Source organism: Hippoglossus stenolepis, chromosome 11, assembly GCF_022539355.2.
Source record: "Hippoglossus stenolepis isolate QCI-W04-F060 chromosome 11, HSTE1.2, whole genome shotgun sequence".
Lineage (NCBI taxonomy): Eukaryota > Metazoa > Chordata > Actinopteri > Pleuronectiformes > Pleuronectidae > Hippoglossus > Hippoglossus stenolepis.
The window spans coordinates 24,409,260-24,421,276 of record NC_061493.1 but is presented as its reverse complement, the minus strand read 5'-3'; the positions used below and the strand labels follow the sequence as shown (position 1 = coordinate 24,421,276).

At 44.5% G+C, this 12,017-nt stretch overlaps 2 protein-coding genes across 4 annotated transcripts in view; one reads left to right on the top strand and one right to left on the bottom strand.

Annotated features, from left to right (window-relative positions):
* The first annotated feature begins 1,231 nt into the window (after positions 1-1,231).
* LOC118117652 (collagen alpha-1(X) chain) lies at positions 1,232-6,706 on the top strand. The gene is made up of 5 exons (XM_035170065.2): positions 1,232-1,330; positions 2,349-2,766; positions 4,032-4,112; positions 4,381-4,461; positions 4,975-6,706. Exons 2-5 carry the CDS (start codon positions 2,349-2,351, stop codon positions 5,892-5,894), a joined length of 1,500 nt encoding a protein of 499 aa, XP_035025956.1. The 5' UTR covers positions 1,232-1,330; the 3' UTR covers positions 5,895-6,706.
* A 1,113-nt stretch (positions 6,707-7,819) lies between these two features.
* The window catches only part of saga (S-antigen; retina and pineal gland (arrestin) a), a 9,063-nt gene continuing 4,865 nt past the window's right edge, over positions 7,820-12,017 (bottom strand). For 2 of the 3 annotated variants that reach the window (XM_035170043.2, XM_035170044.2), the window contains 8 exons: positions 11,883-11,967; positions 11,730-11,802; positions 11,149-11,286; positions 10,980-11,057; positions 10,002-10,016; positions 9,381-9,433; positions 9,273-9,282; positions 7,820-8,326 (listed from right to left, as the gene is read on the bottom strand). In XM_035170043.2, the coding sequence (XP_035025934.1) occupies positions 8,203-8,326; positions 9,273-9,282; positions 9,381-9,433; positions 10,002-10,016; positions 10,980-11,057; positions 11,149-11,286; positions 11,730-11,802; positions 11,883-11,967 (576 nt within the window). In that variant the 3' untranslated portion in view covers positions 7,820-8,202. The remainder of the gene's footprint in view (positions 8,327-9,272; positions 9,283-9,380; positions 9,434-10,001; positions 10,017-10,979; positions 11,058-11,148; positions 11,287-11,729; positions 11,803-11,882; positions 11,968-12,017) is intronic. The other variant, XM_047342106.1, reaches the window with a different exon arrangement.

Here is a 12,017-nt window from a genome sequence, read left to right as displayed (position 1 = left end):
GACCAACATTTAATGAATTCTGCTCTGGCACCAGTAGTTTCTGTGTAACTCTGCTAATAATGATGAAAATTATAAAATAATGATGATGAATGTTTCACTGTATAGTACAGTATAGTACACTGAGCCGTTCTAGATGTGAACAGGCACATTGCACCAGCAACAGTGTTTCACAGGATCATTAATGAAATTGTCCTGTCCACGTTTTCTCTGTGTGTGTGTGTGTGTGTGTGTGTGTGTGTGTGTGTGTGTGTGTGTGTGTGTGTGTGTGTGTTGAGCAGCAGCAGAATGACTCGGCTCTTTTCAGTCTGGTTTGGACACCAGCTTCCACACAGACTCAGCATCAGAACCCATATTTCAGCTCTCAGGTGATGAGCATCGTGGTCTCAGTCTCTAACAGGTTTAAGTTTCAGCTGCTGCCTTTGTCTCCTGTTTGTAATTAGTTTTATCGTGATCATGTCTCCATGTAATCCCACGGGTTGTTGTTACAGAATGAATTGTCCTCTGCTGTTAAATGTGCTAAAATAATAATAATACAAGTAGGCTGCTCTTTGTGAAGGACTGGACTCCTTCGGGGGTTGAATTACTGTATCGCTGACTGAATTGTGTGGAAGAGGAAAAGTAACACAAACAAGCTACAGACGTAGAACCAGGAAACGGTCAGAGCCTGAGGCACCAGACTGAAATTCAGCTGTTTAGATGTTGATCTTTTATTTAAGTTTCAGATCGACTGATTCCAGCTTGAATAATATCTGAGTTCAGTTTTATTTTATTTTATTTATTACACACACACACACAAACTCCGCCGCTGAAAATAGTCCCAAACACCACTGTTTCCTCCTGTTTGATAAAAGCAGTTCCACCTTTTGTTTTTCAATGTGAAACTTGATCTTTTTGAGGTTCTGAATGAAGCAATGAGCTCAGAGCAACGTGTTGATGTTGAAAATATAAACTCAGAGTTTCATCGCTGAGTTTTTGTGTCTCCAGTAAAAAGAAAACATCTGTGGAGCCAAACTCCTGATGTAAACTCTTCAGAGGAGCTTTGGAGATAGAGACAAAGGAGAAGGTGGAGAGTGATGGAGAGATAAACACAGAGCGTCTCTGCTTTCTGCTCAGAGTTCACTGGTTTTCTGCTGTTTCATGATCACGTAACACGGAGAAGGTTCAGTTCAACAGGACAATGACGATGGGCGTCCCCTCCCTCGTCCTTAGCGAGAGGTAAGAAAGAAGTTTTGTTTTGGGCGAGGCGTATAAATGAATCAAAGCCTCGTCCGACCTGCTCATCTCCACACAATCCCTTCTCCAGACCAAACTGCGCGTCTCGGACGGAGAGGTGAGTTTTTGGATTTTAGGATTTGGTTTTGGAAGCAAATTAGTTCGACCTAAATATGATCTAGATCAGTTTCCTTATTGTCCCCCCCCCCTCCTTAAATTCAGGTTTAAAAGGTTGAATTAGTTTTTCAAAAGTTCAATCCACAGCTCTCAAAAATATTTCAGTTTTACCATTCAATTTGTTTTCTTAATCTTGAGCTCATTAATCAATTTAATAATGAAAAAATAATAATCGTTTAATTTGAAATTAGTTGACATTTGAAATGTTTATGACGGCTTCTTTTCCTCCACCTCTGAAAGCTGAATCCTGCGTTACCTCCTGAGCGGAGCTGGAGCCAACGATTTTGGTACATGAGTTGTTGCTGACGTCATCACTTATTAACCAATGAACATAATTTTACAATCAGATGTAAATAGCAGGTTTTCATGGGAACTTTTCAAATGTTTAACTTTTGTCACTTACAAACTGTTCATCTCTCACAAGACACTTTTTATTCACCAAGACGTTCCAATGATTTACGTCCATGTTTTAAATGGTTTTAGGTTTAGTTGAAACTCTAAACACATAAATACAGCCCGTCACAGCAGAGACGTGTTCGTCGTCCAAGAGAACAAACAGCTCCTTTGATTCAAACACCTCGGGTCAGTTCTGATGTTCAGATCCATCTGTTGCAGCATCGCTTCATCTGGGTGAGAGAGCACTTTGGATTAGAGCCATGAAGACGATTAGGCGCAGAAGCACTTGTTCTTCCAGTTTTTGTGGTAGATACATCAGCTCCCCCTTCTGGACAGGAGGAGAGTCGACACTGATCTGCAAGTTGCAAAATAAAAAAACGACTGCGATCAGATTTGTTATTTGGCTGACAAAGACCAAAATGTGACAGCGTATTAAAACTCATTTGGTTTTCATTCGGATATGAGACATGAAACAAAAGAAATGACACTTGATTCTGGAGAGTTCCTGAGACACTGAGACTAACACACTGATGCAGATTTTCATTTTCCTCTTCTTCCTGCAGATGTCGTTGAGGTTGTTGGGACTCCTGGTCCTGTCCTCCCTCTGCTCTGCCATGATGCTACCAAACATGTCCACAGAGTCCAGCGAAGAGGACGGCTCCACCTCGGACCCCTGGTCCGACTCAGACTGGGAGGAGATGCCCAAATGGCCACCAAACTCCCGCAGCAGCCTCATGTCATCACCCCCCTTGATACCACCATGGCCAGACAGCGGCAACATGACCAATGATTCCAACAAACTCCGGATGCTGGGGATCCCCGGCCCAATAATGCCCCCCATATCTGATACGGCCATCTGCGACTTCCTCCTGAACTCACCAGTACCGCCGCCTATCGAGCAGATTCCACTTTTCTGCATCTGTTCCCACTGTAAAGGCACCACGGGACCCAAAGGAGATCGTGGAGACCGGGGCCCTTCAGGCATGTATACCACTTTAAATCACCTGCGTTTTTTCTCTACTCCTTCTATCAGCGCAACTTCATAGTGGTTGTTGTGATCACTGCAGAGTAAACTGCTTGTGTTTGTCCTCAGCAAAAACTGCACTTTGACACTCAAATGTCAACATTACCCAGCCTGTACTGCTTTAAAGCTTTAAAGCGTTCTTGTTATCCTGTATACAGACATCTGCCGAAGCAAATATGACAACAGGCACATTTTTGCAGATATCACAGTCATTGTGAGTCTGCTACACAACAATGTGTAGCCATGGTCCAGTTTTTAATGATTTTATCAGTTGGTGTCATGATTATTTTTTGGAGAACATTTCCAAAACATGATTACTGATTTTAGAAAGCATGCTCCCCCCCACGATTCAACGATAATCACAGCCTGTGGAATGGTTTGAAAATATCTTGGGACAGTCATTGATTCTAAACTAACCTTTAGTAAGAGCTGCGAGGCAGTTTGCAAAACAGGTCACCAGCGTTTGTCTTAGAAAATTGTCCCGTTTTAACATGCGGAGCCTCTTTTATCGAGCTTTATTGAATCTGTGTTGTCTTTTCTTTTGTGTCTTGGTCTGGTAGCCTGTCTCTGCAGGACAAAAACGCCCTCAACCAAATAATAAAGTGGGCTAGTAGGCTTATAGGCGAGTCGCAACACCACCTCTCGGTGCTTTACTCCACTCAGCTTAAGCGCAAGGCCAACTCGACTCTTGGGGAACGTTTTTACCCTTTAAAAAGCGAGTTCCAGCTCCTCCCCCGGCCGTCGTTATGTGGCTTTTAGCACTCCAGGCTCCTGTAGGAGCAGTGGGTGTATATGGGGAGGGGGTAAAGCACTTGTCGTGACTCGTGGCTGTACCATGTTCTGTGCTGTCTGCTGTATTGTGTTGAGGTCTGTTTCCATGGATTGCTGTACCCTGTCTGCACAACAAATTGACCCTCGGATACTAACAGAAACCTAAAGATAACAAGAGTCTGGCCCTTTATAGATAATGTGAATGTGGCCCTTTGGATATACGTAAAGACAATTAGAGGTCACCATTCAGATATTTTCATAAAGGTAAACTTTCCACAGCAGTAATAATGTTTGATAAAGATCAGATGATGACAAATGAAGTTTGATCAACCACTGGTGTCTGTGAGGATTGTGATATAAATGGAGCAAGGCACCAACACCAAGGTTGGTAGTTTGCTTCCCCTTCAGGACCTTCATGCTAATATGAACCCGACTGTTCATCGTTGAGCAGGTGAACCTGGGAGTCCTGGCAGAAGAGGGATGACGGGGTTCAGAGGTCGAGCAGGATTCACAGGTCGTCAGGGGATGAAAGGTGAGTCACACATCACTGCACTGACGTGAACACCGACACGTTAGATTCCCTCACCGCTGTGGCTGCGGGGCGTCCAGTGATGAGTAACTTTACTGAACAATAGCGCCCTCTGCAGCCACATGGGATTTGGGATTTATGCTGCAGTGTCTTCCAAGTCTCTGTTTCATTTTGCCAATTGGCTTGACCTCTGTTCTCCCAACAAAACATGAATTGACTTTGTTTTAGTTCAGGTCAACTCCTGCGTCTCTGTCTTTGTCTGTTGTTACAGGTCAGAAGGGAGACCTGGGGAAGAAGGGGCAGGCCGGTCCTGCCGGATTCACCGGGACAAAGGGCGCACGAGGCTTCAAAGGTCATTGTGAAAGATCACTCTATGTAAAGGGTTATGAGTGATTCATGGACGTCACGACTCCACTAACACCAGAATGAGCATGCTATCCCAAGCTTACAAATCACTTCAATTGTTTGTCTTCAGGTCTTAAGAAGTCTGTCATAGATCCAAACTATGAGAACAACCTCAGATAAGGTCCCAATCTCCACACCAGAATGAGACTTGAAAAATACCTTGATAACGATAAAGTAGTCAATGGTGATGCGACTGAACCTGTTCGGAAAATTCTGATCTGCAACGCGACATCATTTGATGTAGTAGAACTGAGGCACATTTACAATTAAGTCCATTTCAGCCCTTTGACATCTTCGGACAGCCATGCTCATGCTCACATCATCATGGTGGGTGTGGCCTCGTCCCGGCACCGGGACCACAAGAGTGGAAAATATCAGGATTCTAACAAGATTCAAACTGTACTATTTGAATTTTATGCTAAAAATGTGATGCAAATATTCTTGATGTTTGTGTTTATAGGGGACAAAGGAGACACAGGTTTGATAGGGCCCCCAGGTACACTGGGTCCCCAGGGAGAAACCGGCACATGTCCTGCCTCCTGTGATAGTGGCCGGGGTCCACAGGGTCCACAAGGCCCCCCTGGACCAGCTGGAGCCCGGGGCCTGCCTGGGGTTGAGGGAGTTGCAGGACCTAAAGGTTTCAAGGGCGTTAAAGGTGACCTGGGTAAACCTGGCGACCCCGGTCTGAATGGCCAGAAGGGTGATCAAGGTGAGCAAGGAGTGTGTGAGTGCACTGATGGAATGGACGGCACTGATGGGAGACCAGGAGAAAAGGGGTACACAGGGGACAAAGGGGACTCTGGTGCCCAAGGTGTACTGGGCCCCATGGGATCAAAAGGCGACCAGGGCATCAATGGCATCAATGGTCCACCCGGTCCCTGTTCCATGGCCATCCAATCAGCATTCTCTGCATGTGTCAACCGATCGCTTCCCATCCCAAACTGGCCCATTCCTTTCCCGCATGTCCTCCTAAACCGGTTTGGACACTTCGACCCACTCTCTGGCATCTACAGAGCCCCCGTCAATGGCACCTACGTCTTCTCCTTCCACCTGGTCGTCTCCTTCAGGACACTTAAGGTCGGCCTGTTCCGCAACTTCTACCCTGTAGTCAAAACAACAGAGGCAACAAACCAAGCCACCGCCAGCCAGAGTGTCGTCCTCCACCTCACGCAAGGAGACGAGGTGTGGCTGCAGGTGAAGAACAATATTACCAACGGCGTTTACACCGACAGGGAAAGCAGCAGCACGTTCTCGGGGTATCTGCTGCACCCTGACTCCTGCGAAATTCCCTTCCTTCGAGATTTCTGGCCAGATGAAATGAAGGAGAACGGACCATTCAGCTGGGATGGTCCTCCTCACACCACCACTCCTCCACCTTAGTAGGCTACAGTCAGTCGCACATTTGTAGATGAAGTATCCTCATCTTGCCAATCAAACATTCTGTGTATTTCTGACTGCAAGTTTTAAAACAGGGGTAAAAAAGTCTGATAGAGATGGAGTTTTCTGTCAGAGAAGTTTCAAGCCTCTCAACTCGCTGTTGTTACGTGGTTAGAAAGTGATTGAGTCGATCACAACTGCCCCAAATGTGACGTCACACAGGAAGCAAGTGATAGTGATAGTCAAGATTTTTTTCAGAAGTTTTACAAGTGTGTGTAGGCAGCTGGACTTGCTTGTGTTTAAAGACAAGCAAGTCCAGTTGAAGGTCTTCTGGAGATACCTTGACCTGGATGACTGAGAATCTTGACAGAGATATTCAACATTAAATCTGAGCCATTTGTGGACTAAATCTGTGTTTTTGTAGAGAAGGTTGTTGGAAGGTGTTGAACTGTTACTCTGCAAAACAATGACAACTCAAATATTACTGTGCTGATTAAATCTCGCTGGGTTCAGTCTTACACTGACTTGCTTCCTCTCTCTCCACCACAGGATCAAAATCAGTGGTTTTGGGAGAAATTTCGTTCAGATGTTTCTGGTGACTTTTCATCAGGTGAACATTTTAATGTGTCCAATACTTCTAGGTTGAGTGTAAAACAAGCTAAACTATGACTGCAAACATTACACCTGCATTGAAACATGTTATTTTCAATGTGTGTTATTTACGATGTATTAGGGCGTTGTTTAAAAAAAAATGATTCTGTGATTTTGAAAATAAAGTTGTAATATTAGTCTTCGTGTGACATGAATATCAGAAGACTAGTCCGTCTCCTGAATGTGCCTCATCTTCTTCAGTTCTTCTTCAGTGAAAGTTTCACTAAATACTTGATGTTTGTCTCATCATCATGTCAATAAACTTAGTAGAAATAAGTTCTCTCATTATTTTACACTGTCTTATTATGACTCCTGCATTTGATCATTCTTTGAATAGCTGATTGGATTTCTGATCTGGCTGCAGACTCTGCTCTGATAGTAAATGTTTTAAAGACACTTTGAGAGAGAGAACATTTAGCTTCTATCCATCACTCAACTCAGCTGCAGCTTAGTTTTAGAGCTTGTGTCAGTTTCCTTTGTCGAATATTAATAATGCATATGCTGTGATGCTTGAGAAAAAATAATTACATTAAATTGCAACCAAAGCAACTGATTCCCTCTTTTCTTTTAGTCGTTTTATTTCAGACAACAGTAAAGCAGTGTCTGAAGAGGAGCTTGATCACTTAGTACAGGAGCAGAGAAGAAAGCAGGTAAATGAATGAATGTCCATCAGAAGCTACAGCTCTGCTGGACAGCCACATGAGGACGAGCAGTTACTTGAAAACCTTTGGATCTCTGAGTTTTCGCAGCGGGTCGATCCAGACGACTCACAGACGATCTGTTTTAAGCTTGTGTTTGTTTTCATCTGGTTTTGCAGAAACGCTGGCACATGTCATGATTTGTTAACATCCTACTGAGCCAAAATGGCTGCCGTGGTGGTTCAGACTGTAAAGAAAGATGGACGACACATAACCACTTCCTCCCACTCTCCAGTAATGAAGCTAAAATATCCCAGATACGAACCAGAGCCTGAAATCAGGAGGATGGAGGAAAACCAGCTGAGACTGACTTGATACCACGGCTCCACTCCGCGATCACGACTGCACAGACGCTGACTGCAAAGGACGCCATCACCACAAGATGGCAGCGTTCTCATCTGAGATATTTTGATATCTTTGATATTTCTGGAGGAAGTGGAGACGTGTCGTCCATCTTTATTTACAGTCGTGTCTCAAAAATCAACCAGTGGCGAGTTCACTTCTGCACATCCCATGAACTCTCTGTACATCAAGTGCCCCCCAACGGCATTACCTCAAGAAAGAGCGGCCGATGCGAGGACGGATCAATCAGCTTTATTGTCACACAGCTCACATAGTCGCACAGAGCATCATACAAATGTTTCTGCAGGAAATCTCAAGCAATCAGCAGCAGTTCTACAGTGAAACTGTCGAGTCGAGGAAACTAGTCAACTCGTTACTTCAGGTCTGAACATTTACAGATTTAGCTCCTGAGGACGTTTCTAAAAGCACAAATTCACTTCACTCTTTTCATTGCAGACTTCAGGGCACGTTTGAAAGCAGCTGTCGTGGGACTGAAACATGAGGAATAAAGGTATGGCCCTTTCATTTAGCTGCATCTTATTCTAGCAAAATCTTTGAAGCGACTCAAACTCCCAGCTGCCCATGTTTCAGCCGTCGTCACCCGGTCCACTCCCTCTCCTCTATTTCTCTTTGGGCGCCATGTCGTCGCCACCTGACACATTTCCATCTTCATCCTCATCGTCGATCATCCCCTTCAGGTAGGAACGCTTGAACTCCTGGAACACCATCTCCTCCTCCATCTCACTGCAGACAACAGCAGTGACAACAGACTGAGTCCAGACTGGCCTCACAACTTCAACTATGTTGTCATGTTTTAATGTCTTTAAAATATAAGTAAAGGAAAAGGTGTAGGTTTAACTTTTTGGGTTCGTTTGAACAAAATGAGAAACACTGATGACGTCTCTGACACGATGTCGATCAGTTTGTAGCCAACTCAGACTTAATGTTCAGTAAACAATAAATATGTCAGACGTGACAGAAAACTACAATAACCAAGATGCATTCTGGCAATAAGCATCCAGTCACAGAGCTCAATCAGCACTATGTGACTGAGCAACAGCGCCCCCTGCAGACACACGTGGGGATTCATTCTGCTGGGTTCTGTTTCCGAGCGATGACGTGGTTTTCATGTGTAGAAAAAACAAAGCGATTCAACGTGTTGAGTCGTCCCACTGAACTGAAACACTACTGAACGCTGGATATTACCCATGATCCTCTGCTTCCTGAACCAGAACAGCTGCTGCCGTGAATTTATGCTCAACGTTAGATACGTGTGGAAACAGACGGAGCCTTCTGTCCGTACTCTGCCTTCATTGTGACTGTATTTGTGCTCGTTTTCTGAAAACTTTCAAATACAAAATACAGACGAAATGGAGCAGTACCGCAGGAAACCAGAAGGGCAGCTAATCGAGAAGATGACAAGACACGAGGGATAAACTTCTACGATGGCAGAACATTTTGAGGATGGTTGATAGATGAGTCAAGTTCAACCTGAGCAGAGTTCTGACGGAAAGGAAGAGAGGTGATGAAACAAAACCCAGCAGAGGAGAGCTGATACTGCTGATGCAGACAAAGGGATGAGAACAGCAGCTAATAGAGGAATAAAAAAAGAGCTGATGAAGTGATAGAAGATCCAGGAACACGATCCCGTCCCTGAGCGACCTGGACACAAGGACATTTACGAACTTACCTCTCCTTCACTGTTGGCAGCAGTAGAGGGGAAGAGGGGAAGGTTGAAACGTGATGTTTTATCATGTGTGAATAAATCCGTCACCTGGTTTAAACGACTGTGACTCACCTGCATCAGGTTTAGGATGCATCAGTTTAAAGGGAACCTCCAGACCCACCTCACTGCAACACAAACCAACACAGTCTCAGGCAGAGACCTGAGCATTTATATCATTTAAAGGAGACATGATTGTCTTCTACTCTTTTCTGTCCTCTCGTGTTTGGAGGTCGTTTCCGTCTGTGTTTGCAGGATTGACTTTGGGAGGTAGAAGGTTTCTTCTTTTAATTTCAACATTTTCTCTGATTTCTGATCCGACATATTCAGGGAGCTAATATCTTGGGGTCTGTTGGGCCTTGACGGAGCTGTGAGCTCGACTGAGTGACGTTCTGTCTGTGCTGGTAAAAGTGTAAAAAAAGAGGCTGAAAAGAGGAGGTGCAGCAATGGACAATCATAACACTTAATTATCAACATGAAGATGAACAGAATACGTCTCCTTTAAACTTTCAAGACAACTACAGGTCACCTGATACAGGACTGAGAGTTGCTTTTATTACATAATATATTTAATTAGTGGTTAAGATACCAAAGCAGACTCGTGGACGTTCAGTCTGTTTAGAGGACAGAACATCGACCATCTTTCTTTGTTGCTGTGAGTCGCTGCTATTAATAAAAAAGTGGACATGAACTCACCTTGATCCCATCATCCTGTGGTGGAGACAAAGACCAACGTCAGAACAGCAGAAACAGTTTCATATGAATTCACATAACGCAAATAAAGAACTTTAGCTTCTCAATGAAAAGTAAACAAAGAGACATTTACCATTAAGTGGAAGAATTACATTTGAACAGACACGAGATTTTAAAGATATGTTTCTAAATGTTTGTAAACAGGTGGTAAACTCAGAAAACGACACTAAATGTTCACTAAAACGTTTTCCACCAATAAAAGGCTCAAGTTGTTATTCTGGGTCTTTGCTGAGATTCTAGAATCGTTCCTCCTCTGCTGGTTTGCTCTCCCTCTGTCCATTCATACACTCCTCAAACAAGTTGGGACGACCGGTGAAGTTGAATTAATGAACCCATTATCGACACTGTCCACGTCAGACAAAGATTCAGCCACGACACTTCTTCCCGGTAAAATCCAAACTCTCTCGCGCTCACGTTTCCACCTCCGTCTTCCTGCAACAACCCCAGTCACGAGACTTGAGAGTGAGACGCCTGTTAGGTGAGATAGATGTGATGGTGCCAGACTCAGCGAAGTCACAATTTGAGCTTTTTATTGGTGAAACAAAGACGTTTCAGTGAATATATTGTGGACTGTTGCAGTTGCCCCATAAGATCACATTGCAGCCACTGCCGTCTTGTCGTGGCTGCTGGAGGAAGCTGGACCGACACCAACAGTTTTCATAAAAAACGTTGGTTTACACACAATTGGTTGAAAAACATCCGAATTAGAGACGACATTCTTCCACTGACGAGCAGCGTTTAGTGACATCATTCTCTTGATTGTGAAGTTTCACAGTTTGCTCCACAAACAAAATGATAACAGACAGACGGCGTGTTCACGACATCGACCTGCATTTCATGACGAGTAAATAGAACACACACACACACACACACACACACACACACACACACACACACACACACACACACACACACACTGACCCTCCGACGATGAGCTTCACCATGACTCTGTATGAAACCATGATTCCCAGAACCTCCTTCAACACGCCCTCCTTGACACTGAAAGAGAAGAAGACGACCACGTTTGCAGAAACTTCTGGATCCATCACACACAACATGTCTTCTGTGTGGACGCTGATTGTTCCCTCACATGCTGGACGATGCCAGGTTGGTGTCTTCGTGCTTCAGTTTACCGTCCAGAGCGATGCCCCTCCGCTCCCTGTTGTTGGCCAGCAGGGGCAGCAGCGTGTAGGTTTTCTGCAGGGTCGCCCCGGCAGACACCGAGTCCCTGAGACACGGAGACAGTTACACATTCAACTTTTGACAGAAAAAAAGAGCAGGGGTAAGAAATTTGGCGAATTTTCAAATATTTGAGAGCAGGCACATGGTTTAGAGTGAGAGCATAAAACATCTGAACGTGAACGGTCCTGCTCTCAAACTGATGCTCTGGAATAAAGAGACAGAAAAAACCCTCACAGACATTTTCACAAGGAGAACAAGAGTCGGAGCCTCTTTGTCTGACAGTTTAACAGTCAGACTGTTTCCTTGACTGTCTGAGTGAATATTTGTGCTAAGTTTCCCTCTCGGTTCTTGAGATATCGTGTTCGTATGGATAAGATGGACGACCTGTAAACTCGAAGCCTCCGGCCACTAGGTGTCGCCAGTGTGGAGCCATTAAAACGACACCTCTCTTTATTAATTCTGGAGAATGCTGTGCGTGCTGACCATTACCCAAACTCCTCGATGGCCACAGATTTGACGTAGCTGTCATTGGAGTACAGGACCACATTGGAGACCTGATCCACTGGGGAGGACAAGAGGAGACATTCAGTCCAGTTCCTGCTTCATGACATGTGACACATCTCAAAGGGGCGTCACGTTTACCAGAGACGATGATGTTCTTGATGTTTTTGCTGGAGTTGTTTGTGACGCCGACGTGCACCTTGATGCATTCACCATGGTAGTACATCTGGAAACAGGATGTGAGGTCAGAGTGAGTGAAAATCCAAAATGGAAGAA